The 26818-nt window shown below is 39.9% G+C and overlaps 1 protein-coding gene across 3 annotated transcripts; it reads left to right on the top strand.

Moving 5' to 3' along the window:
- The first annotated feature begins 1888 nt into the window (after nt 1-1888).
- LOC126388759 (long-chain-fatty-acid--CoA ligase 1-like) lies at nt 1889-26666 on the top strand. 3 transcript variants are annotated; one of them, XM_050042025.1, is made up of 21 exons: nt 1889-1973; nt 8642-9044; nt 12044-12158; nt 12856-12920; nt 14240-14341; nt 16276-16375; nt 16487-16662; nt 17023-17055; nt 17156-17207; nt 17364-17437; nt 20454-20531; nt 20689-20823; nt 20969-21103; nt 22346-22441; nt 22664-22736; nt 22856-22944; nt 23028-23144; nt 23287-23430; nt 24577-24681; nt 25116-25187; nt 25336-26666. In XM_050042025.1, the coding sequence occupies exons 2-21, from the start codon at nt 8850-8852 to the stop codon at nt 25474-25476; spliced, it is 2097 nt and encodes a 698-aa protein (XP_049897982.1). In that variant the 5' UTR covers nt 1889-1973; nt 8642-8849; the 3' UTR covers nt 25477-26666. The 3 variants fall into 3 exon arrangements, with proteins under 3 accessions (XP_049897982.1, XP_049897981.1, XP_049897983.1); XM_050042024.1 differs by lacking the exon at nt 1889-1973 and adding an exon at nt 5544-5699; XM_050042026.1 differs by lacking the exons at nt 1889-1973; nt 20454-20531 and adding exons at nt 5544-5699; nt 20216-20293.
- The last annotated feature ends 152 nt before the right edge of the window (nt 26667-26818 follow it).

Raw genomic sequence — 26818 nt, 5'->3', positions numbered from 1 at the left:
ACTTCATGAGCTAATGAGTTTCTTCTTTATTGAAAAGCCTCAAATTAATTAAGAATAAAAATGCAATGGAACTGTTTAGCATAATATATTTACAATATGATTTACAAAAAAAGTCCTTGTCCTTTATTCATTTTTCTTATATTTCTATTTTTTATTGCTATTTATTGGCAACATGGTGGTGTAGTGGTTCGCACTCTCGCCTCACAGCAAGAGGGTTCCTGGTTCAATCCCAGGAGGGAGCTCTTCTGTGCGGAGTTTGCATGTTCTCCCCATGTCAGCGTGGGTTTTCGTCAGGTACTCCGGCTTCCTCCCACAGTCCAAAGACATGCAGGTTAATTGGTGACTCTAAATTGTCCGTAGGTGTGAATGTGAGTGTGAATGGTTGTCTGTCTCTATGTGTCAGCCCTGCGATAGTCTGGCAACCTGTCAGGGGTGTACCCCGCCCCAAGCCTAACGTTAGCTGGGATAGGCTCCAGCCCTCCCAAGACCCCCAAGAGGACAAGCGGTTATGAAAATAGATGGATGAATTACTTTTTATTATTATTACAATTTTATTATTAAATATCTTATAAAATGTAACAATTCAATGTCTTGTCTGTTTGCTTTTCTGTCTTTTATGCACCTGATCCTTTTGATCTAATGCAAACATGTTTAGCCATGTTGTTTGTGGGGGAGACCAGGGTTGGTTGTCACACTTTTTACTCTCGTGTGAATTGCTCACCATCCAAACATCTTTCAACAGTCATTCCTTCATTAAATGAAAGTTTAAGGACCTGGCTTGAAATGGGTATCCCCTCTATTTTTACAACTTATAGTAACAAGTATAGTAGTAACAATAGTAACAAGAAGTAATTAACCATCAAAGACACTCTGACATGAGGTAATAATAATAGTAGTAACCATGCCCCTTGAGTTTAAACCATGAATTTGAACAAGGTGATTGTTTGAATTATCCTATGTAATTGAAGTAAAATGAGGAATCTGCCCTTAATTAAAGCCATTGTGTCATAAAAAAGTACTTATGAATTCAATTTTAAATAAAACAGTGAGACTGATGAAATGTTTAGATACACTTTTCTTATGAGGAACTATAGCAGCACTGTGTGTGTGTGTGTGTGTGTGTGTGTGTGTGTGTGTGTGTGTGAGAGAGAGAGAGAGAGAGAGAGAGAGAGAGAGATCAAAAACACCTGAGAACATATGGACTATAACATGTTTGCCATGCTGACTATCTTTGTGAACTGCCACCCCCAGAGCAATGAGACAACTGTGCCCAACTGACCTACTGACAAACAGTTTAAGCTAGCTTTAGCTTGCTAGCTTAAAGTTGACTCAATCAAAGCTATTACCTCCAACTTTTTAATACGAGTTTGATTTATAAATGACTAATAACCTACAAGCTTTTAATACAAAAACAACACCCACATGAAAAATTACTCTGACCCATAAAAATTAAAAAGAAAATGTCTTCACCTCACTGTTTTGTGTGTGTTCCACACAATGACCAGTGCAAAACTGAGCAGGATGTCAGGCTAACTGTTTGATATCAACACAGTGTCACAGCGCCCTCTATGTGGCTGTGATAAGCACAGTGACAACAACTCCTTTGACAACCAACCCCTCCATGAAAAATGTAAAAAAAATATATATATAAACAATAATAACTCATCAACCTCCTTCATAACAAAGCTAGTGACCGGAAATCAGGCAATTTTACCTTCAAACTGGAATGTAGGAAAAAAAATTGAAAACTATCAAAAGACAATCTGGGAACACTGCAGCTGTATTTTAGTTTACTTGTGAATCAGAATCTTTCCAATTAAATCTTTTCGCACTTATACTCTTTCCAAAAGTTGTGTAAGTACAACGAATTTTATTTTGAAACGTTTATCCGGAAGTTGTATTTCTTTTTTTTAACTCTAAAATTAGGTGCGCGTGGTGAGGAACAAGAAGCCGGGGAGATCTGCCGCTAACAGGTGGGAAACTACTCTAAACTAGCTAGATATTGTTGCTTTATAAACACTGGACCATATAATAGATTGTCCAGTAGTTTCTTATACTACATGTTTAGTAAAAAAAAGTATAAATGTATCATAAGAAACGTTTTGTTCAAGTTGGGTCAGGACGAACTCAGTTTAATGGCACTTTGTTAATGAGAAAACATGAATACTTGTGACAGAAAAACCTGCAACAGAGTCTCATATGTTTTATTTTAAGCGTTAAACACTTTGTACACTTAAATAATGTTTCTCGTAGCCACAGTCTCCTCTCACTGAGACAGGCTTCACCGCGGAGCCAACCAGTTGTGGTTGACATTTAAGTTAGTTCATAGAGGCTTATACGGTGTCATACGAGGTGACTGGCTATGCGTCTAAATGGCTCCAAATTTCAGTGATTCTGTACGAGTTGTCTTCACTTCTCAAAAGACTTGAATGCAGTTTGCCACTGACTCTACTCAGTCTGCTGTTTGCTGTTGTAACGGTTCCCTGAATGACCTTTAGGTCCCGTCACAGCTGTCAGCAGGACTAAAGGCTGGCAGAGCAGCAGAATGAACAGTGCAAGTTGTGTCCTGTGAGAGTTACACTAGTGTCCAGTGTACAATCAAGATAAATACAGCATCAAGATTAAGTTTATCAGTGAGATATGAGGTCAATGACCGGCTCAGCATGGACTTGCATTCTGGTGGCTGGCGGGTGTGTGTTCATGCATATGTGTTAGTTTGCATTAATGCAGTAAAGATAATATTGACCTTGTGTAGAAACAGCAGTACACACAGCAAACATGAGGCAGGTGGACAGAGACCTTAAAGATGACTGCAAGTGGCACTGTGCAGGTTTTGAGGTGAAAGGTCACTTGTGTCTGATTGGCTGCCTCCATCAACCCACCCTACTGCCATTGGTCCTTGGACAGCTCTGCCAGTGCCCCCCCTTTATGTTTTCTGTGGTGGCGCTCGTTTTGCTGGCTGGTGCTCTCAGGCTAGAGTGTAGATGGACTGGCTGCTATGATAAAGAGATCAAGTGCTTCAACAACATTGATTTGATTATGCAGTAGCTGAAGAATATTTTCTAAAGATGCTGCATCTGCCCACCAAACTTTCTCTTTCTAAATTTTCAGAGTACTTTATTTAATGTGGTACTTGTGTATCCTTGTACTCAAGTTTTTTAGCTGATCGAATAAGATCCTTTACAAAAGTACCAATACCCCATTACCAGTAAACAGACTGCGTTTAGAATCATACTTGAGTGAAAGTACAGAAGTATCAGCAAAATGTACTTTAAGTATTTGATACTAGCCTCGGTAACTGATGTTTTAGCATGTATTACATGATTGTTAATACAATGCATAAACAGCATCTTACTGTTGTAAAGTGATGCTTTTTTTTAATGACTTAAAACACTTGGGTTCAGTCAAGTTTGTCTAGTTAAAATAAATGTACTGAAGTAGAAGAGGGCCTGCCACTATAACTAGTTTCCTGGGACATTATTGCTGGACAATATGGTGTCCCAGAAATAATCGTGATAAACAATATTACTGTCATTTTAAAAAAACTTTATCCTAATGATATAATGATAAGAATGTAAAGTTCATTGCTCTTTAAAACAGAGTGATTGCATTATCATGCTATTATATTAAGAACACTCAGACACTGGAATTTGAAAAATATCTTGAAATATCCTAAATAGTTAAAACAGAAATAGAATAAAACCACACAACCAACACAATGAATAAAAACGAGCTCTGTTAACAAAAATGCAGCGTCCGTAATAAAATGCTCAGGACCTGTGCCTGAGTCTTTTAAGTTTTTATTCTGGCATCGACTGAAATATTAGTACATTTCTGACGTAAGCAAACATGCATCAAACACGCAACGGACAATATTTGAGGTCATGTCAAACCAGGGGTCTTGGTGTTCCTGAGGGTTTAACCCTTAGGTATTTTTCCCCTTTTACCTGTTTGATAATCCAGCCTTTCATAGAATGAATGCAACAGCAAATTTAATCTTATTTTCTCCTTTGTCTCTCTCTAAGTCAGTCAGTCACTCACTCATCTGATCCACTGACTGATTGAGACATGTTTGTCACACCATACTTATCCACCTTATTCTTAACCAGCATGCTACCTTGCGTGAATTATGGACATGACTTTAGGCGCTGAACCTGAACCGGCGTTTTCCGGCAGTAAAGGGACTGAACAGTACGCTAATCCTCTTTGGGAAATAAAATGTGGAACACACCACTGTTACACCTCAGGCGGGATAATGTAATCACACCTCTGTCATGTCTGACAGCCATCTCAAAGCATTGGTTGTTTTCTTTTTTAACCAAGCACGTTAGCGATTAGCTTGCCTTGCTTTGTTAACATGTTAAATTTAGTAAAGATCTACTTCTTATTAAAGATGATTTAAGGTTTCTTATGACTTACATTTAACATAATTCTGTGTTCATTTCAGGTCCGTGTAAAGTGAATAAATGTGATGTTTCTCGGCTAAATTTCTGCTCATCCTGAGTAAAACATGATGCCGAATTTAGCAGCAGACCTCAGTAATATAGGGTAGTTGTAAAATAAATCACTTCAGGCATTTGTCTTATACGATATGATAGAAGTACAACAAATCAGTGACACAATTCCAGCCTAGATGTCGAGCATAAACACTTAAAGAACACAGCAGATGTTTTCCAAAGGTCCTTGACAAAATCTTAATGCAATGTGATTTTAAATGCTAATGTTTTCACAGTTAAAACAAATAGTCGAATAAGAGATTCATTAATTGACAGAAAATAAATCGGCAAGCTTGCAAGCAAAAACCCTAAACATCGCCTCAACTGTGAGGATGTGAGAACAACTACATATCTTTGGGTTTGGAACTGTTGGTCAGACAAATCTCGCACTACACCTTGGAATTTAGGACATTGTGGTGTGCGTTTTTCAGTATTTGGGGACATTTTATGGATCAAACAATTAATAAATGGACTCTTAGCACAGACCCAATGTGGTGCAACAAAATATGCCACAACTAAATAAGTCAACAGGACAGCTTCCTCGCTACTCTGCAGTTTTCCCCTTTCATCAGCATTTATCTCACTTTGTCTAATCATGTCAGCTACCCACACAGGGGTCAGAGGTCACTGGGGGAAAGGTGAGAGGAGCCAGCAACTGCTTGAACCTGCTGGCTTTTGCAAGGCACTTAGTTAGGGAAGTCAAATTTCTATTCATGTCTACTAGAATCAGATTGGCTAATGCAGAGATGAGTAAGAAAACAAGGTGTGTTGATGCACAATGCTGTATTGTGGTATTAAATAAATATGCGATTTGTTTAATTGTGTTGGTAACAGCAATCACAAAGATCCAAAACTCACAGTGATTCAGTTCCCCAACTTTTACTATCTCATTAATCTTGTCTTCGGGTCATTGATTGTTTACATCAAGTCTCTGAGTCAATCACAATGACTGTCAGCCAATCAGAGCCCTCCCTGGAGCCAGACTGACCTTTGATTGGTAGATTAGCCAAGGTTACACATCAGCCTGTAACAGGAGCAGTGCAAGTGTTTGGTGCCAGTAGTATATCTGTGCATCCTCCTTGTGAGAGCAGAGCGTGCCGGTTGCTGTAGCACCAGTAACGACTGCATTCCCAGGGACGCTGTCACGGGAGGTTTGGCTGGAAAAGGAAAGCTTGTGGTTCTTGTGGCTGCTTTCTGTTACAGGTGAGTGGGGAGGAAAATCAGTGGGAACAGAACGGCACACTGGCATACAGAAATAGCTCTGTGCTTATAGAGGATAGAGACAATGTGGTTATAGTTATTGAAATCTATAGATAAGTGCGGAGCGGTATGACCAAAAGTTTGTATCCCAGTATTGTTTAAAATTCTGTTGGTTTCATGGTGGCTCACTTTTTTTAAAAAAAATTTGTTTGTTTTTTGTATGACTGGGCCTTTATATAGGTCTATAGTGGCTTACTGTTAGGAGTACAAATATCACAAAAACATGCTAGGGGTGTCACCATTCTCCAAATCCACAATTTGATTGGACTTTTAATTTCAAAGTCAGGATTTGATTCACTTTTGAACTTAAACATTTTTTTTCCACCACTGAAAGCCATACCATTGTTAGACCACTGAGTCTGGGTTCGTAAAGATCAACAGATCAGTGGTTTTATGCCCTGTCATTCACAGTTTTAAATTCTTCTTTAAAAAGATAGGCATGGTAACAAGTTTGATTATATATTAACCATATTATGGGGGGAATTTACCACACCAAGGCCAACTTGAAAAATGAAAAATATTTAATAGTGTCAGATGTTTCATTCAGTTATGTGCAACATAAGACAAATAAGAATCCTCTTATTTTTATTTAAACTAAGAAGATTCATGAGAATGTAATCTCCATGCTTTATACGTGGAAACATTCATCATCAAATGAAGAATGACAGTAACAGACCTGTGGTCCCTCTATAATGGATGACTGATTGGATGTTGTAAACTTTGGTGTCAGGTCAAGGCCATCACATCTTGATGTGAACATTGTGTCCCTCCGTTTGTATTGTTAACTTGTAATGTGGGACTAAGGTCACTGTCTTCATCCTCAAGGTTCACATGGAGGTGGACCTGTCCCTTCTTTGTCCTCTAAAGACCTCAGACTCTGTTTCTAATCTGTTTATTCTTAAACAGCTCCTTCAGTCTGTCACCTCATCTGTGTGTTCACAATACTGAGAACCCCCTGTCTAACAGGAACACACACCATGGGAATACGACACCTGCTAAACTTGTCCTCAGAGAGTCTTTTAAATATATGATATAAGATCTAATTATACTGCAATATGAGCCCCTGTTATTATTCTATGGTAGTAGCTGCAGAACAGGTTGCTTGAGGTCTCTGGAATTGGCAGTAGAAATAGAAAGAAACTCAGTTTCGCTGGTGGTTTGCTTTGAGTGAGTAATGGAGTCAAGAATTTAAAAACTGCACAAGTGCTTTTTGTGCCACATAATCAAAGAAAGCATTAACATATTGGTACGCAGAGTTGTGTTGGACTGTGTAAACCCAGAACTGAAAAGCTGTTAGCTACTGTAAACATAAACAAATATATTGTGTCACTCTGGGTGTCTGCTGCATTCCACCAATCAGGAACAGGCCTGTTGTGTATTACCAAACAAGCCTATCAGGCCCAAGGGCTCAGGGGTCCCCTAAGCCAGAGCCTCTGCGTGAAGTAGCTGTTAAGTAGGGTGTGTGTTAACGTAGCATTTTTCAGCAGTGATAGGGTGCTAGGGAGCACTTCATCCCAGCAGTTCATAATGATAATGATGCTCAGTGTGTGGTTTTTGTTTCCTTGACAACAATATTGTGACGTTTACGTTAGCTAGGTAGCTAACGTAAGGCTATGTTAACAGGGCTGACTGCACAGTTATCGTCAATCTAACAACATGAGTGATAATAAAAGCATGACACTCCCATGCGACATCCAGTGTCTGCTGGCTGATCTTCTCCCACAAATGGGCCTTTCTGTTGGTTGCTGTGACAGTAGACTAGCTGAAGGAGTGACAGTGACGTCCTAGTCACCTTTCTGAAAAGTTTAGAAGTTTTCAACTAGTAGCGCTGGGAGCGGAAGCACAAAAAAGCGCTCCGATAATAGACGCTGGGCCGGCTGCTTACTCTCTCCTCATCTCATCAACTATTGAAATAGTACCCCAGCACAGAGGAAAAAAAAGTCCTCAAAAGTCCTCAAAAAGACAAATTGAAGCAGCAGCCTAAACATTCACTTTGAAGATGACACAAGAAAGAAACCATCATGATACATTTTAAGAGTGTTCCTAACCTCTCAGTTTATCTACAGGACTTTAGTGCTGAGTGCTCAAAGCAATTTGGGCCATTTAAGTACCTGCCCTGAAGGGGTAGGGAAGTTTTTTATGCTTCGGGCCCAGGGGCCCATTTAACATCATTTGCCAGTGGTAGCTGGTCCCTGCACCTGCTCAAAATGTGTAGTCTTCCAAGTTAAAGCAGAAACTCAGATGGCTTACACTTTCAATGTTTACATCATGAAGGTGTCAGAAGTTGCACACTAACCCATGAGAGGTACATTTTTGGTAAACAAAAAACAAACAAATCTGTTGCTTACACTGTACTACCAAAGAAAATCCTGGTTTATTGAAATTCCACCTACACTCCAGCCAAGCGATTGGTCGATGGGCAAAAAAAAAAATGTTATCTTCAGATCTAAATCTGTCTAAATCTGTTGAACACAGTTGGCCACAGTGCACTCCAGTAGTTAGCACTGTGTTTCCGTCAAAGAGTTTGTTTTGTTTTTCCCCTGTGCCAGTGCAAATTCTTTGCAGTGGGAGTGTCACCTATTTACACTCTGCCAGCAACGTTGACTTAGGACTCGCAAAACAACAATTTTGTCTCACCTCTGCTCATTTCTGTATCCTGAGGATACAACTGTATGTATGCTTCATAACTAGAGGCTAGGGTTGTGTTTAACAATCACAGTATAAACAAACCCAAAATGACACATGTGATGGCTTAGTGGTTAAAAGTAACAAACCTCCAAAAAACAATTAGGGACCATAAAACTTGCTGTGGGAACTTGTTAAATGTAAACAAATGAATGACCTGTCTCCTCCTCCTCCTCCTCCTCCTCCTCCTCTCCCTCTAGGTCCCCTCCTGGTCAGCTTCACTCCACACACACTCCTCCCTGTAACACACACTCTTAACTTTACCTCAGGGCCAACAGAAAGTGCTCAGCGTTATCAAACACAACCTGTCAACCATTTAAAACACAAACACTTTCCACTCCACACACAAGCACTAGCAGGTTCACTCTCCACAAGCACACACTCACCTTTTACCTCATCAGCAGCATCATGCTGAGCCAGGAGTTCTTGCAGAAGTTGAAGTTGCCAGTTCTGGCTGATGTCAGCCAGTACATCAGGAATGTGTCCACCCCAATGTTGGTCAGCATGGGAGCGGTGGCTGCTGCGACAACCTACTATCTGGCAACACGGCCCAAGGCCCTCCTGCCACTCTGCGACCTCAACATGCAGTCAGTTGAGATTCCGGTGAGTTAAAGATTTTTTCAGTTATCAATCAATTCAGTCAGTTATCTAAGGCCTTGTTAAGACTGGCAGTCTGAATCCATTTTTTTTATATCCAGATTGTATCTAGATTGATTTGCAAAAAGAACACATGAAATGTAGTTCTTGCAAATTAGATTTGATGATGTGATTCCAATCAGATTTATATAGATATGTCTCAGTCCGGCCGCTGTGGCTGCTCAAATCAGATTTCATGGTGTCTTTGAATGTGACACACAATGACAGCATTAAATTTAGAGTGATGGAGGTGCTGAGCAGAAGCAAGTGAAGCAAGTGAAGCAAGTTTATTATCTGTAACTAAAACTAAGGTAAAAACTAAAACCAGAGGCGAAAAAACATTTTAGTTCTCTGAAATAAAAATTCAAACTTGACTTCAGAAAAACTGAAAACTAAGTGACATGATATTGTGTACTTATAAAACTCATTTAAATTAGATAAAGATATACAGGAACTGTCTTTATTTTTATTCTTTGTCAATTTGGTCAAAATTGCCAACACAGCAAGCATAAGAAGGCAACGGTGCATATGGTAATGTCTACATGACTGTAGTCAAGTGCTTTTGCAAAGTGTTGTGTTTGTATTGTCATACCTATTCTGAACCTCTGACAAATACCCCCAAGCTATCAATAAAAAAACCTAAAACCAATACTGCAACTAATAAAAACTAAACATCTTTACAGTGAAAACTAAACGGACACAAGCAAATAAACTGAAAACTTACTGAAGTAAACTGAATTGAAAACAAACATTTTAAATGAAATAAAGTAAAATCTAATGAAATATAAAAATCATAATAACTCCACTGTGGACAGACACTGAAATATATTTCTCGTGCTTCTGTGTTGGAAAGTTGTGTCAGCAGCACTGCGTTGTTACCACAGCAACCCCTGCAGATAGGTCAGTGAGGTCTGGACACACAAAAAGCTAATTTGATCACTTGCAAAGAATAGTGCGAACAGTCTTTCTTAAATATACGATTTTAGAAACAACTATGATTTGTCTGCAGTATGAATGTATTCTAAAGGGTTGCAGGTTAAATGTATGGACTTTATCTCAAAAGCCAGATGAAGGCATCATTAGTTTTTCACACTGTAATTGTGCTGTTGCTGAAAACAATGAATGGAATGTAAAAACTTGTGAAAAATGATGAAGATGTTATCAGAACTAAAGCAGGATAGTTACATTGATCCATGCAGTGTCTCATAAATGATCATTGCTATTACTAAGAAAACAGCTAGGATAACCCTACTATATGCATCTGTTTTAGCAACAAATGCATACAGACAGGCACAACCCTGGCCCAAACAGATGGGCTGTTAAAGTGTGCTGTTACTGGTGCAGCTTGTTTCACTGTGTGCCCCACCCTTTTTTTTTCAAAGAGGCAATCTAAGTACACGCCAGTATAAACAAACAAAAGCCCCAAGGAAACGTCTACAAACAAGCTGGTACGATACTAACTAAACATAAAAAACTGCCAGGTATTAAACCTAATTGAAGTGTAAAGCCCATGCTGTGTTGGCTGATCTCACAGGATGTAAAGTATTGTCACCGACACTTTACTCACAAAAAAGACAAATGCATGTGTATTCTAAAACACCCACTTTAAGTTTGCTGCCAGCCCAGGTGCAAGTCATCAGGTCAGATGACACAGAGAGGGACATTGACAGAGACTGTCACAGTTGGCGGTTAATAAAATAGCCCTGCTGTTAAAGCAAGAATGAGAGGACACAGTGTTCCACTGTAGTAATACCACTCGTGCATGTGAGGCAAACAGGAATATGCAAAGGGTGTGTGTGAGCTTGTCTCATCATTAAAATATTTTTGCTGATTTCATTTGGTTGCAAACCTTCAGAGCACAAAGCCAAACATACCATGTCTGAGAAGTTAAAGAGGCTCCAGCTCTTAAAATTGAGTTGTTCAGGAACTGAAAATATCTATTTGGGTTTGGAGTTGAGGTCATGGTGTGAAGGGTCTTGTAACGTGACTTAATCACTGCATTAATATAAGACCATGTTCAGTGTGAATTCAAAAAGGAAACTACATTTTAGAACTGCAGTTTCATTTTTATGTGACAACTCGTTGTTGTATTCAGAGGCATTATGTTTTCATTCTGTTTGTTCGTCACATTCTTGTGAACACGATATGTCAAGAATGCCTTAAGGGAATTTCCTCAAATTTGCCCACCACTGAACTATTAAGATTTTGGTGGTCAACGGTCACTATGAATTCACAAAACATGAAGAATTCATACACTAATTATGACAAAATTCTACACAGATATCAAACAGGCTGAAATGCTGAAGTGATGACAGTTATCCTATCCAAAAGGGCAAAGGTCAAACGGTGACATCACAATGTTTTCTGACCTTTATTCAATGCCATAACTCAATAACTCAGGAACAGAAGGGGATACACTTGGTCAGATACTGAATTGGTGACACTGATTTGGGCTGTCCACTTTGAAACTGTGCTGATTGTATAGATCATCTGTGCTGCCAGGTTGAAGATGTGTGTGAAGCATTTAGAAATTGTAGCTTCTTTGCAGCAACATCCACATGTGAATGAATCTGGACAGACATGGATTTAAACTGTAACCTGACTGGTTGGTGGAGGCATTCAACCATGAGGCAGTAATTCTAGTTTTGTAGCAGCCAGCATTTCTACTTCCTGTTAACAGATATGCAGTATTTTTTATGTTTATTTTTTAATACACATGGTGAACTGTACCAAAAGATAATTAAAACATATATAAAAGACAATACAGCATGATATATGTATTTGTTAATCAATGTTCCCCTCGAAACCTGGAAAATCACACATGAAAGAAATGTAAAAAATAATGTTTTTTGGTTTAGTGCTGTTTTTCGGCGATTAAATGTCCAAGCGAGAGTCAAGAGACTGATGTTGGCATTACTATAGGATCACTCTTAGATTTCACAACCCATATTTGTTTATTTTATCAGGGCGGAGAGTTTGCTCGACGATCAGCTCTGCAGAACGGAGACAGTCACCTAACACACGTCTACGATGATGCCAGAACAATATATGAGTTCTTCCTCAGAGGGGTCCGACTCTCCAGTAAGTCACAAATACATTGTTGTATGACTATGGATGTATATATTTTCTGTTGTTGAGTTACTCAAGGGCCTGTCAGACTTGCTGTTGACCAAAAAGTATAAGCCCTTCCTCATACATGGGGCTCAAACATCATCTGCTTAAAGGGATAGTGCACCCAAAAATGAAAATTCAATCATTATCTACTCACCCATATGCCGATGGAGGCCCTGGTGAAGTTTTAGAGTGCTCACATCCCTTGCGGAGATCGGCGGGGGGAGCGGCTAGCACACCTAATGGCAGATGGCGCCCCAGACTAACATCCGAGAACACAAAATTGAAACCACAAAGTATCTCCATACTGGTCATCCGTAGTGATCCAAGTGTGCTGCAGCCCTGATAAGGGATGTGAGCACTCTAAAACTTCACCAGGGCCTCCATCGGCATATGGGTGAGTAGATAATGGCTGAATTTTCATTTTTGGGTGCACTATCCCTTTGATCTCCTGTAACTACACTAAACTAGTGCGAGACTAGAGATCTTGATTTAAGATAACATTTACTTTACTTCTACTTTCACTGAAGTTGATTCTTTATTCTTGATTCTGAACATTTAATATACTAACTTAAGATTTAAGAATTTAAGATTTAATATACTTAAAATTCTCATTGTTTTTGATTCCTCTTCTCTCCTCTTCTGTTGCTCTCCTTCCATCTTAAAGATAATGGTCCCTGTCTGGGCTCCAGGAAACCAAAGCAGCCCTATGAATGGATGTCCTACAGAGAGGTAAGAGTCACCATGAGCAGCTCACCTTATTAAAACATTATAGCCTCCGGTTCGACAGCAACAGAGCCAAAGGTTGACATGGTGAGGCAAATAAAACCTGCATGCTTTTATGTTTGAATTTAGTTTTTAAAAAAGCTTATTTGATGAATTGTATTTTATTTTGCTCTGTAAATGATAATTAAAGGGGAATTTCACCAGTTTTACCCATCAAGTCATGAGTATCACTTAGCTTGTTAAAACAGTCGTCCGATGTCCTCTGTGGCTCTGAAGTTTTGTCAGGTCTGAGAAAATAACCCAGGTTATGTCATCAGGGTTATTTTCTCAGCTTGAGGTGGGAGTCTACAGATGTGTAACAGAAAGGCTATGTTACAAACTAGGATTGTGAGGTTTAAAAGTCATGGGAATTTATGTGGCAGGAAGAGTTTGGTGGAAAATGCTACCAAGGTGCATTATGGGAATTGTAGGTTCCAGTATTTTCAAAGATTTACCCATACCAGTCATGAAAAGTCAGGATATCTCAGCTTCTGCTGCACAAACATTAACCATTAAAAGAATTCCTACTAAGTCTCCTAATGTTATGGAAGTGCAACATGAAATCTCTCAGTTACCCCTGTAAATGTGAAATTAATTTTATTATAGCTATCATATTACTGTTATGTAAGCGAGGCATGTAAGAGGTAATGTTTAACTCTACTATCAGTAACATGTCACTTTAATATTCAACTCTTCATTGTTTTGATGTGAAGAAGAGTTTTTAAAAAAAATAAATAAATAAATAAATAAATAAAAAGGCGTCGCCTGGTAAGTGAAAGTAATTGTTTAATTCAGATGTATGTTACAAGCATACTGATAGTAAATGCCATTAACATGTATTTAATCTGGGCCACTGCATTCACTTAGTTAATCATTTTGAGCTTTGTGTAATATCCCTTTAATGTTTCTGTATGGACTATGAGGTTTTAGTGATTTAGTGATTTTTTTAACCACAACACATTTAAAATTAGTTTGCATTTACTAGCTATTACTTTTTATAGGGACGAGAATTGTTTGTTAATTGTCTGTCACTGATCGTTAAACATTAATTGAGCTTGACAACTATTGTTGAAATATCAATTAAACATTCCAGTGTGAACTGAATGGGTGAGTGAACACATTGTGTTTAGGTGTTTTGACTTATTACCGCCAACTGCTGCAGGCACATGCCCTTATGTTTGATTTAAAATGAGGTCAAACAAAGCTCAGTTTATGTCGTTGTTTGTTGCTGCAGCATTAACAGGTGTGTGTGTGTGTGTGTGTGTGTGTGTGTGTGTATTTCTTAGGTAATGGAGAGAACAGAGAATCTGGGTTCGGCATTTCTCCACAAAGGACACTCCAAGACCACCGATCCCCACATTGGCATCTTCTCTCAGAACAGACCGGAGGTACAGACATGTACCCTTTACCCATAGTGCCCAATTACTAGGCGTCAAATTTGCGTCAAAATCACACTCTTTCTCTGACTCATAATTCCGTTAAATCTGAACACATAGACACATGTGCATATTTTTAGATTCAGTGCGACTTACACTTACCGAGGATATTGTTATTTCCAATGTCCACTGCGCATAAACGTCAAAAAATCTGCTTAGAAATCAGAGCACTTCAGAACTTGCCTGACGTTTTCTTCAGTTTCTTCAAACGGGAACTTGTAAAAGCTAGTTCAGCCTATGTTTGGTGCCATTTTGCCATAATTAGAAAAAATGGTTCACACCCATAGTGTGTTTGTCAGTCAAGTCAGTTGGTGAGTTTGTAAACCCTGGTTCGCTTTCTTTTCACTAAGAACATGACTAGGCCAGAACCTGGTATATAGCTGGACTGTGTATGAATGTTAGAGGGCTTTTAATTTGAACGGATGGCTTTAAATTTGAAACAGGAAGTGGCGAAATAGTCACAGATGTTTGTCCACAGCACTGGCCCCACTGTGGCAGTCCAGGCAAAAAATTAATGAAATTACATTTGAAAAAGGAGAAAAGTATACTTGTGCACACTCAAACAACAGACAGGACCTACTTTCTCTGGAGCTGTACCTACTGATCAAGCTCTTTTTGCTCCATTTAACACAACCCTCCCCTCTTCAGCTCTGGCTGGTGATGTAAAGGCGGATTTATAGTTGTAGACTATCAAGTGGCCTACGCCATTGAGAGTATTTAGCTTAGATTGTATGAGGATCTATACATGTGCAGTGATGTATCAAGGTCACTATACAATTACACCGCCCTCAAGTTGGTGGTGGGGTTTCAATGCCATTGTTTTGAGTTTCTGTGAAGTGCAGTGAAGTTTGATTTATTCAACAAACACACCTAAAACACATGAAACATGGCGTAACCGCAACAGTAATAAACAAAGTACAGAACTGGACTTCAATTCGGCTCACAAGGTTCACAGATAAAGCAGTCTGCAGGACATGTATTCCCCACAAATCCAACATGCTAACGCTATAAGCACAAGCCTATGATATTTACCATTGCATTAATTAGCCTAGCAGCTAGCAGACATTTCCTCTACTCATAACAAGACACAAGACTTCCAATGCAATTTTATGGGGGCTTTATTGTCTTTACAGTTTATTGTTTCTTATCTGTGAAATAAAAGTAGATCAAAGTTTTGTTTCCACTGAGGGATATAGTGTTCACTTTACAAAACGAGGTCTTTCTCACCACAGTTCTGTCTGCACCTTTTCATTTCAAAATGGGGAAGCACCAACTCTGATGTCATCAGCCATTCTGACCAATGGTGTAACGTCATCGCTCGTTCATGGACAGACTTTAGCGTTTATAGAGCTGGTGCTACTGTTTTGGTCTTCACCCAAGTTCTGTTACTGTGTTCATACCTACACTTTATGGACACCACAGCTGTCTGCTGTTGTGCACATACAATCACTTGCACTAGATGTGCTCCCTTTATCCACTGCTCATTTTTTGCTCATTTTCATTCACTGCTGCTCATTATTATCCACTTCCTATTATTTTCATCATTATTATTATTATTATTATTATTATTATTATTGTTATTTATCGCCGTCTCTTGTATTTTTGTACTTATTTGCATGCCTAGTTATTTAAGTTTTTTAAGTTTAATTTTGAAATCTTTAATCTGACTCTTTCTCCTTGACTGCTGTAACACTGGAATTTCTCAATTATGGGATCAATAAAGGTGTATCTTATCTTATCTTATCTTACCTGTTCCACCAAGAGGAAAAACAAACCATAGTCCAATTGAGGCGGGCTAAAAAGCGCAACTAAACATAGTAGTAAATTATCTGTAAAGTCAACAATAAACTCTGTGTGTGTGTGTGTGTGTGTTTGTCTGTGTGTAGTGGACCATCAGTGAGCTGGCATGTTACACCTATTCTCTGGTGTCAGTGCCTCTGTACGACACACTGGGAACAGAAGCCATCAACTACATCATAGACCAAGGTAAACCACAGCATCATCAACATAATCTCATACATTCCGATTCTTCATATATGTCAGTGTTGTTGTTGGTGAAGACCTTCATGTGACCTTATCTGTCTGTTGTTTCTGCAGCTTCCCTCTCGACTATAGTGTGTGACGTGGTGGATAAAGCTAACCTCGTACTGAACTGTGTCGGGGACAGGGAACACACTGTGAAAACCATCGTGCTCATGGAGACCCCCAGTGACGAGCTGGTCAACAGGGGAAAAGAGGCTGGAATCCACATCCTCAGCCTGCAGGAGATGGAGGTCAGCTTCGGTTATTTTACTCTAACCTTCCATTTTCTCTTGTTTTTGTTTCTCTTTAACTTAGTTCTTCTTCTGGGTCTTTGCATTGTTGTTTAGTTTTTGTTTTGTCATGCTTTTTTGTATTTTTGCGTTAATTTTCTTGCCAGCTTGTTTTGTTCTTACTTTCCTTTCATATATTGCTTTTGTTCAAATTCATTTAATTTGTGCTCTCTTCTTGCTAGTTTTCTTCTTGTGTTTTCTTCATTCCATTTATCTTGTTTTTCTTCTATTAGATTGTCTTTATTACTTGCTTTCTTGTCTTACTTTGTCTCTTTATTCCCTCTACAATGCCTTCATAAATGTGTTTTTCTTGTTGTGCAGGCCATCGGGAAGGCCAACCATCGCCAACCAGTGGTAAGTAAATACCGGCCAGTAAATGACCTAGTACTAGTCACCCCTTAAATGACGTGTGTTATGTAGCGATGTTTGACTGTTGACACCCCCATCCCCGCAGCCTCCACAACCTGACGACATGGCCATTATCTGCTTCACCAGCGGAACAACAGGTGACACACACACACACACACACACACACACACACACACACACACACACAGAATTAACTGCACCTAATGTAATTTCCATGAGTATTTGGAAATTCATACCCCATGTACATTCAGCCTCTGAAGATGCGTGTGTGCTTTGTGTGTGTTTGCTTTCAGGAAACCCTAAGGGAGCTATGATCACACATAAGAACATTGTGTCCAACTGCTCGGCTTTCATCAAACTGACAAAGGTGAGGCGCTGATGTGGCACTTGAACAGTTAAAGTTACAGTGAAACAAAAGTTAGAGCATCTTTAGTTTTTGTGATATAAGGAGCCCCTAAAGTCCCGAAAGATGATATTTTTTTAATTTTGTGGGCACAAGTTAATGATCTTGTAGGAAAAAGTTAAAGAAATATCACCTTTCGAGACTTTAGGATCTCTGTAGTAATACAAGTTTTAGAGGGATTTAAATCAACCAGGAGGTAGATTTCCTTCTCTGTCTTCCTGGACATTTTTTTAAGATAAACATCAAACGTGACATTAAACAAGAGATAACTAACTTCACTTCACACAGGGACACAGGATAAGAACTTGTAAAAAATATATTTATTACAGTGTCTGTAATTCTGCCATATTACAGGTATAACTAACATGCTGTTGTCACTGCTGTACTTCAACAGATTTACCACGAAAAAACACAAAGGAGAAACCAAAGATTAAAATGTAATTCAGGACAGGAGTAACTCAGATTTGGTGTCAGATTAAATATATCTTGTGAAAGGTCATTGTGACCGAAACGATGACTTTGAAAATAAATCAGTGCAGAGATGATGTGTGTGTATGTGGGAGCTGACTGTCTTCTTTGGAAATAAGTCAGATTGGCTGCCTGGAACATGGTGAGATGCAGTGACAGCACAGATAGACAGCAAAGTAAACAAAACAGAGTGGGAGGTTAAAGCAGCCTGACTGCGATGAAGCTTTTATGCCTCCATGCTGGTGATAGCTGTGGCCTTAGGCATTATGTTTTCAGGCGGTCTGTCTGTCACATTCTTGTGAACACATTATCTCAAGAATGCCTCAAGGAAATGTCTTTAAATTTGGGACAAATATTTGGTCAGGCTCAAGGATGAACTTATTAGATTTTGGTTGTCAAAGGTCAAGGTCACTGTGACCTAGCAATTGTCTCATTCTTGTGAACATTATGGGCTCTAGTTTCGCAGACTGGGCGCGGCGGAGGCGCAGCGCACCTGCGCTTCGCCAACTGGGTGTGGCCAGGCGGATTTTGCAAGTTTGGGACAGTTTGCTACTCATCTTTCCCACCTCCGTCCCTCCTACCTGCGCAAGTCGGAAAGAGGGAGGAGAGAAGGCGTGGAGTGGGTTTTACACAGCCCATTCACATCACACCAATCAAATGAGCCCCTTTCCTCACCCTTAAATGCGTCGTGCGAAGGCGTAATGAGAGTTTACTCAATTTGCCATGGCGAAAGAGAGCAGCAGCGTCAGACGGCCAAACTTCTCCCAGGAGGAAACTGATGTTTTGGTCTGGGAGGTCCAAGCTCCCAGTGTCCGAATATACGGAACTGCGAGCAGACCTCCACGGGCTGATGATGCAAAGGTAGCCTGGGAGGAGGTCACCACAATTGTAAATCAATGTTGCGTTTCTCGCGTGCGCGCGCTCTCTCTTTCTCTCTCGCAGTCTCACTCTGTTTCTTTTCTTTTGACTTTTCTAAGATGACAGATGCTGAATATATACTCCCTATCTGATGCTGTGGCTGTTTGTGGTTGGCTGAGAGGGATGTGAACTCATTAGTTTGCAGCTGTGTTAATCAAATCAAGTTGGGTTTCCATTACACATGCCAAACGTGCCAATCCCCTTTGATCTGACATCAGATGTGACGAGACAGTCGATATAGAGATACATTTATGTGCTGACTGCAGATAGCTGCATTGAATAGTGGTTTTTGTGGCTATTTGTTGCATCATTAATGTGCCTGATATTCTGGAAACCTGCCTGTGAGGTTTTGGTGATGTGTGCGCACTGTCCGCCGATCAGCCAAACTTCGGCTTACACCGGCTGCGCTCCCCCTGCGCTGACAGTAGACCTGGTTTCAGCTGGCAAGCTTTTAGCGCACCTTCGGCGAAGCCTTTTGGCACGAAACTGTCACTGCGCCAAGCTGGATTGTCGACACCTCCCCCTGCTGCGCCGCCACACCCATCTCAGTGCACCTCGGTCTGCCAAACTACCAAACTGAGCGTGCCTCGGGTTGCGCTGCTCGAAACTAGCTCTGTGTGGGGTTCGCCACCCTGTGCTGCGCCGAGAAACTAGAGCCCTATATCTCAAGAAGGCCTTGAAGGAATTTCCTCGAATTTGGCACAAATGTCCTTTGGGCCTCAACAATAAACTGATTGGAATTTGGTGGTCTAAGGTCAAGGTCACTCTGACCTTGCATTAGCCTCATTCTCATAAACACAATATCTTAAGAAGACCTTGAGGGAATTTCCGTAAAAAAGGCACAAACGTCCACTTGGATTTAAGAGTGAATTGATTAGACTCTGGTGGTTGAAGGTCAGTGTGACCTCAGAAAACATCTTTTGGCCTTTATTTCAGAATTCACACACTAATTATGACAAAATTTCACACAAATGTCTAATAGGATAAAATGATGAACTGTACAGGTGCCACCAAACTTGGTTGCCCACCTTGAAACTTTGTTGATTGTATAGACCTTCTGTGCTGCCGTGTTGTGATGTGTGTTAAGCATCCACGTTTATAATAAAATAATATTCATAGCCTATTTAAGGCATTGTCAACTGTCATGGCTTCTTATGAGTCTGAACAGACATGGATGTAACCTGTAACTGCAAATTGACTGGTTTGTAGAGGCATACAACTGCAGGGCGGTAATTCTAGTTTTTTTTGTTATTTTTTGTTTTTGTAAAAAGTGTCACCATAGTTTCAGAGGTAAAAACGTCAGTGTTATTTTTGAAGAGCAAGAGACTTTGGTAAACTCTTCCTTCTTCTCTCCAGTCTTATGTTCGGGCCAACACAGATGATGTCATGCTGTCTTTTCTACCTCTGGCCCACATGTTTGAGAGGGTGGTGGAGGTACAAACATTAACATTGATTGCTTTCTCTTCCTGTGTGTGTGTGTCTCCCTGTCTGTCTGTCCTTCTGTCTGGATCATGTCCATTGGCATGTGTTTGTACAACAATGTCCCCCCATGTGTGTGTGTTTGTATTTCTGTCTGTGTGTGCACGGGTTTTAGGTTTCCTGTCCAATATCTCCCAGTGACGTCCATATATCCTTCCTGCCCCTGGCTCACATGTTTGAGAGAGTAGTACAGGTATTGTATGTTCCCTTAGTTCCCATAGTCACCCTGTGTTAAAGATAGATTAATAATCCTCCAATCCCTGTGTGTTAACCTCTCTTAGTAATGGTTTCATAGTTATGGTGACCTCTTTGAACTTTAACCCTCTGTGTCTTTCTGGAATTGTTGACAGGCACTGATGATAGTGGAGGGAGCCAGAATCGGCTTCTTCCAGGGAGATATTCGTCTGCTGTCAGATGATCTGACCACACTAAAACCTACTGTGTTCCCTGTGGTACCCCGACTTCTAAATAGAATGTATGATAAGGTAGGTGGGCACGATGATGACAGGCTTACAAACAGGAGTGTTAGCTCAGATTTTAGACGAAGCACATGCTTCATAAACATTCAGGATAATGATGAAGCTGTTCTCAGTAGTTATGGCGAGCTTTTGTGTTTGTGTGTCCCTGTAGATTTTGGGGCAGGCCAACACCTCCTTGAAGCGCTGGCTGCTGGAATTTGCCTACAGGAGGAAGGAGGCAGAGATGAAGAAAGGCATCATGAGGAGAGACACTATCTGGGATCGACTCATCTTCCGGAAGGTCCAGGTACGTAGAGCCAGCACAGTTAAAGGGAACTATTATGTTCATTCTCAGATTCATACTTGTATTTTGCCTCTGATTTGGTTAGTACTCGTTTCCTTCATTAATTGGGTTGGTTAGGTTTAGGCATGAGAAGTCAGATTGGTTAGAGTTGGGGTAAGAATATAAGGGTGAGCTTATCGGAGGTGAGTGGGGCGAGTCATGCTTGTGCCATAGTAGGAAGAAAGATATTGACCGTAACTGAGTATAGTGTCACTTTCCACCGTGAAAAATCCCCAATAAAAATGTTAAAACCAAAATCTTCACAACCGGACATATTCCAGCAGGATTATCATCTGAAATCAGGAAATATAGGCAACCAAGATTACATGTTTCCCTGACGTTAGCATGTGGCTACATGTAGCAGTGTATATAATGAAAACACATGCCGTAGTGTGCTTAATCTCTATAAACAGACAAGATTATGGTATCCGTGTTCTGTGTGTTCTGGTTTCCATTTGTAGTTTGAGTAGTATTGACCAATCATATTTGAACGGCATGTGTATGCAGATGGCTGTTAATAAAGATTAGCTGAAATGACCGGAGCATGGAGGACGAAGTCTTAGATCAGATCTCCACTGGCTGCACTGAATCAGCACGAAATATTGGCCCTTGCCCCTCGAGGCTTATCATAGTCTGATGATAGCTGATGGGTTCCAAGATTGTAGCATGCCTGAAGGAGATGATCATATAAAGAAATCCACAAACAGCTGATGTCAGCTTGTCTCAGACGTAGAAGAAAACAAGAAGTGTTTGTTTACAGAGGTTTACTTCATTATTTGAAACTTTGGCCACCTTGTTTGATATGAACATGTGACATTGCTTAATGTTTAGACTGTGAACACTGAGTTATTACAGTGTGCCCAAAAATGCTACTTTTAGTCAAAAAGTGACACATCAGACTTTCGCCACAACTGCTCAATAAATTCACTCAATAAGCAGAAATATTTCTTAAATTAGTCCTGACCGTTTGTTTCTTAAAATCTTCCGCTCAAATCATGTTGACCTCTCACGTTTGGCCTATGTGTGGTAGTGATTTGTTATTGAGCTCATGCATGTTGTGTGTAGTTTCAAAATCAACCAAGCGTCTGAATTTTAGAGTCTTTTAGTAACATTTTTGGTATAAACATGATTTTTTTTTAATTAATTTGTTGTGGATGCAACTGATGCGTGTCATCGTTTATTAATGTGGTATGCTGCTATCTACAGGCCAGCCTTGGAGGTCGTGTGCGTCTCATATTAACCGGAGCTGCTCCCATCTCTCCTGCTGTCCTCACCTTCCTCAGAGCTGCAATGGGCTGTCAGGTAAGAGTTTAGCCCTTGTTAACATGTTATCTTGTCTCTTATCATCACCTCTTCTGGAATCCTGCCATGCACCACAGTAGGTAATGTGTAGAAATACTGCCGTCTGATCTGATATCATTTCCTCTTCCACACTCCTCTGTTCCCACATTTTACATAGCATTACTTTATGCATGTAGCAGCAGTGATAGTAATTACAATCATAGTTTTTTCTCTCTGTCTCAGTTCTATGAAGGCTACGGACAAACGGAGTGTACTGCTGGATGCACCATGACCATGCCTGGGGAATGGGCTGCAGGTAATGATAAAAAAAGCTTCTCAACATAACTTTTATATTCTTAACTTACAGCATGTAGCTTTGTAAAAGATGACTGATACTCTGCTTTGAAGTAAATAAACTTGACCTCATGTCTGCAGGTCACGTTGGAGCTCCTCTGCCATGTAACTCACTTAAAGTGGTGGATGTGCCTGAGATGAACTACCTGGCTGCAAACGGAGAGGGAGAGGTGAAGCACAAAGACAAACAGACGTCGTGCCTCTTATATATGTTACGATGATGTATGTCATTCATAAGTGTGTGTGTTTCTAGGTGTGTGTGAAGGGTCCTAACGTGTTCCTGGGCTATCTGAAGGACCCCGAGAAGACTGCGGAGGCTATTGATGCAGATGGATGGCTTCACACTGGAGACATTGGAAAATGGCTTCCTGTAGGTTCATTTATTGGTTGAGTTCAAACTCACATATTTTTTGTATAAACCTCACTTTGTTCATCTTGACTTTACTCATATAGCTACAGTCATAAAATTCTGTATCTCTGACAGCTTAAAATGTAATTCTGTGTGTTTACAGAACGGCACGCTAAAGATCGTGGACAGGAAGAAGCACATCTTTAAGCTGGCACAGGGGGAGTACATTGCTCCTGAGAAGATAGAGAATGTCTACATTAGGAGTGATGCATTGGCACAGGTCTTTGTGCATGGAGACAGTCTGCAGGTAGGTGGAGGAAATTCGGTGTGTGTGTGTGTGTGTGTACAGCTGGAATTAGAGTGATCAGATCACAAGTCAACAGCTCTCAGTACAGATGTAAATGTACATGGCCACATTCTTTCAGCAGTGTGTACGCTAATGTGTCCTGGGCCACATTAAAGGGCCACCTACTCAGATAACTTAAACAATAATTAACAACAACACATTTGGTCCATGTTTATTTGCATATAGAGCAGGGACATGAGATCAGATCACAAGGGGTCATGAGAGACACATGTGGAGACACTTTTCATTGCCAGGTGTGAGCTGACAGACTTTGAGCTGTCTGCTTGTGATTAGATCACCAGGACACATGATAAGACCAGGTGTAAACATGTCTGAGCGCAGATGTGTGTCATATTGTTACCTCTTCAACTGTCAATGAGAAAAATGCTCTGCCCACAGTTTTAGTCCTGACTCATTCTGATCTCTGTTCCCTTTGTTAAACCTTCAGTGTCTCTCAGTTAGGGCTGCTCAATTATTGCAAACAGCATAATCACAATTATTTTGGTCAGTGCTGACATCATGATTAACAGCATTACTCAGTGACTTGTGAAACATCATGCATCATCACAAACTTTTTTATTTAAATTTCTATTTACCATTGGATATTCTTGAACTTTATATATAATTCAACTGAAAAATAAAAAAAATAAAATAAAAACTGAGATAAATAAATGAAATAAATAATACACTATCTATATCGTAAATATACACACAGTGCAAGGGGAGAGGGAGAGACCCGGCGCTGTTGCCACAAGAGCCGTAGACTGCGATAACTTTTTCCTTGATGATGTGAATAAGTTGCTAAGTTTGTCACTAGTTGGTTGTTAGAAATAAAGTCACCAAGAGGGTCTGAAAAGTCGCTAATTCTAGCAACACTGTGAGTACGTCTGTAAAGGAGAGGTGTGCACTGGATTTATAACACAAGACAAAACAAGAGCGTCATTGCAAAATGGCATGTGTCGTTATTATCTTGTTTTCATCATCGTTTGAAGCCAAAACCATAATTAAGAAATAACATTGGATTAATTGCCCAGCCCCGCTCTTAGTGGGATTGGTGTACCATGAAACATGCTGTATTTAACTTGTAAACATTGTGTTTATCTCCAGGCATGTCTGGTAGCAGTGGTGGTGCCTGATCCCGACTTCCTGTGTGGCTGGGCCAAGAGGACCATGGGGCTTGAGGGCAGCTACCAGGAACTATGTGGCAGAGCGGTAATACTTCACAGAGTTTGGTCACAGTATCCAGTGACATTCAGACTGCATACATGCTATTTACACACACTGCCCACACTGTCAATCCATTTCCCTTCACATTAATAGAGTTAACCAACCAGTCTCTTCATAAAGAGCAGTGATACCAAGGATACATGTACACTAAGAGGTACTTATGCTGTTGAAATAATTAACTTGTGATCTTGAGAAAACAGCATTAAATAAAATAACAACTGTTCTTGGCTTGTGTACAAGACTGCAAAAATTGCCTGGAATGAGAAACTAAGAACTTGGCTTGAGGGTTGTGAGTTGGGCCAAACACATATTTAATCTTGATTTTATTTTTAGAAAACCATAACCCATACACTGAGTGTTAATTGAAAGAACTTATGACATCATCATTCTGAGGTACCTCTCTCTATCTGTCTGCTCAGGATGTCAAGAGAGCCATCATGGAGGATATGGTGCGACTAGGCAAGGAAGGAGGCCTCAAGTCCTTTGAGCAGGTAAAACACTCACTCATAATCCAACTGGGATTTGACGTACATTTTCCTGAGTGTCTCTGTAGCCTTTGTAGTGTTCCTCTTTGTTCAGGCACAAGATGCTGTTTTATCATGGTCTCTAACAACCTGCCCACACGTGTGTGTTCTTTAGGTGAAGGCCATCTACGTCCACACCGAACTGTTCTCAATCGAGTCCGGCCTGCTCACTCCGACCCTGAAGGCCAAGAGGAACGATCTGCGGCAACACTTCAGATCCCAGATAGACGAGCTGTACGCTGGGATCAAAATGTAGACAGAGAGGAGGAGAGCAAACTGTAATAATAGACACTAAAGCTCCACCAAAGGTGTTTTTAGATGAAGGGAAAAGGTAGAGCACACGTGGGGAAGCAAATGAAGAGATCCTGTCAGACCTTGAGGATTATCATCTGTTGAGTCCTCATGCTCAGTAACATGAGAAACAACAGGAACAGTAGGCGACATAGCTTTTAACAGAATTTGATTCAGAGCGTTTAGAACATAATTAATGACCTATAGGATCTATGGCACAGAATACATGACCTCTGAAGGTGCGGAGTAGATTTTATGCGTAAAATAATATTGTCTATGATGAAATACATTTGCCTAAGTCATGTACAGTACGAATTCAGAGATAATATGTTGATTTTTTAATCGTTTTTTTTGCTGACAATAGTTCCATTAAGGGTGTTTTAAAGGGAAATGTCAAAGTGCAGCTCAGACTTCTCAGGACTTCAGTGTCAAAAACCACACACAGTACCTCCTACACACACACACACACACACACACACACGCCTTTTAACTTCAAGGATAAAGACGGAAGACTCAGGCCACTAAAACGGGTTCACTGAGGGTCAAATTTGGATAAGGAGCCATGTTGATCACTGTAACCCAAACAGCTTTACACACCACAATTTAAAGTTTTCAGATCCAGGATGAGATTTATTTGTTAGATGTTGTTTTATTTTACTATGTTTATTGAGTTTCTTTGGTAGAGATGTGAAATCTCCTATGGATGACAAGATTGTTAGTGTCCTTAAATCTGTTAACGAATAAGATGAAGTTCAGTTAGGACCTGGGGAACCAGCAGAGTAAGCCATATTAAAGATAATCTAAACAAAGCTAACTGTAAACAGGGGATTCAGGTGCTTGAGAACAGCCAGGGAAACTGTCAATGTTTTAATTTATTTATGTTGCTAACACAAAGGGAAAAGATTTGCTGTAGGAACCAGTTTTCTTAAATTATTATAATATGCTGCCATAGGGTGAAATACACATATACAGTACATTAAAAATGACATTGTTCACAACCCGAATTAAATCCTTTTGAATGTTTGTAGTTTTAATTTCATGGGAGATCCTTTGACTATGGTCTTGCTGTAATTTTTTTGTTGTCACCTCATTTGTTTTGTAAAAAATTTAATTAAAAATCATTTAAAGAGCTGTGTGATCTCATGTCTTTGGCATCATTATGTACAGAAAAAAACCATTCAGATGTATGGTTCAGTTGAAGTGAGTCCTTTTATATTTACAAGAGATCTGTATGTATGATATTAATGAGGTCAGGACGTATGTATCCTGATGATATTATATTTGATAAGTATTTTATTGTTCCTATG

This window comes from Epinephelus moara, chromosome 4, assembly GCF_006386435.1.
Source record: "Epinephelus moara isolate mb chromosome 4, YSFRI_EMoa_1.0, whole genome shotgun sequence".
Lineage (NCBI taxonomy): Eukaryota > Metazoa > Chordata > Actinopteri > Perciformes > Serranidae > Epinephelus > Epinephelus moara.
This window is presented reverse-complemented; position numbering and strand designations above follow the sequence as displayed.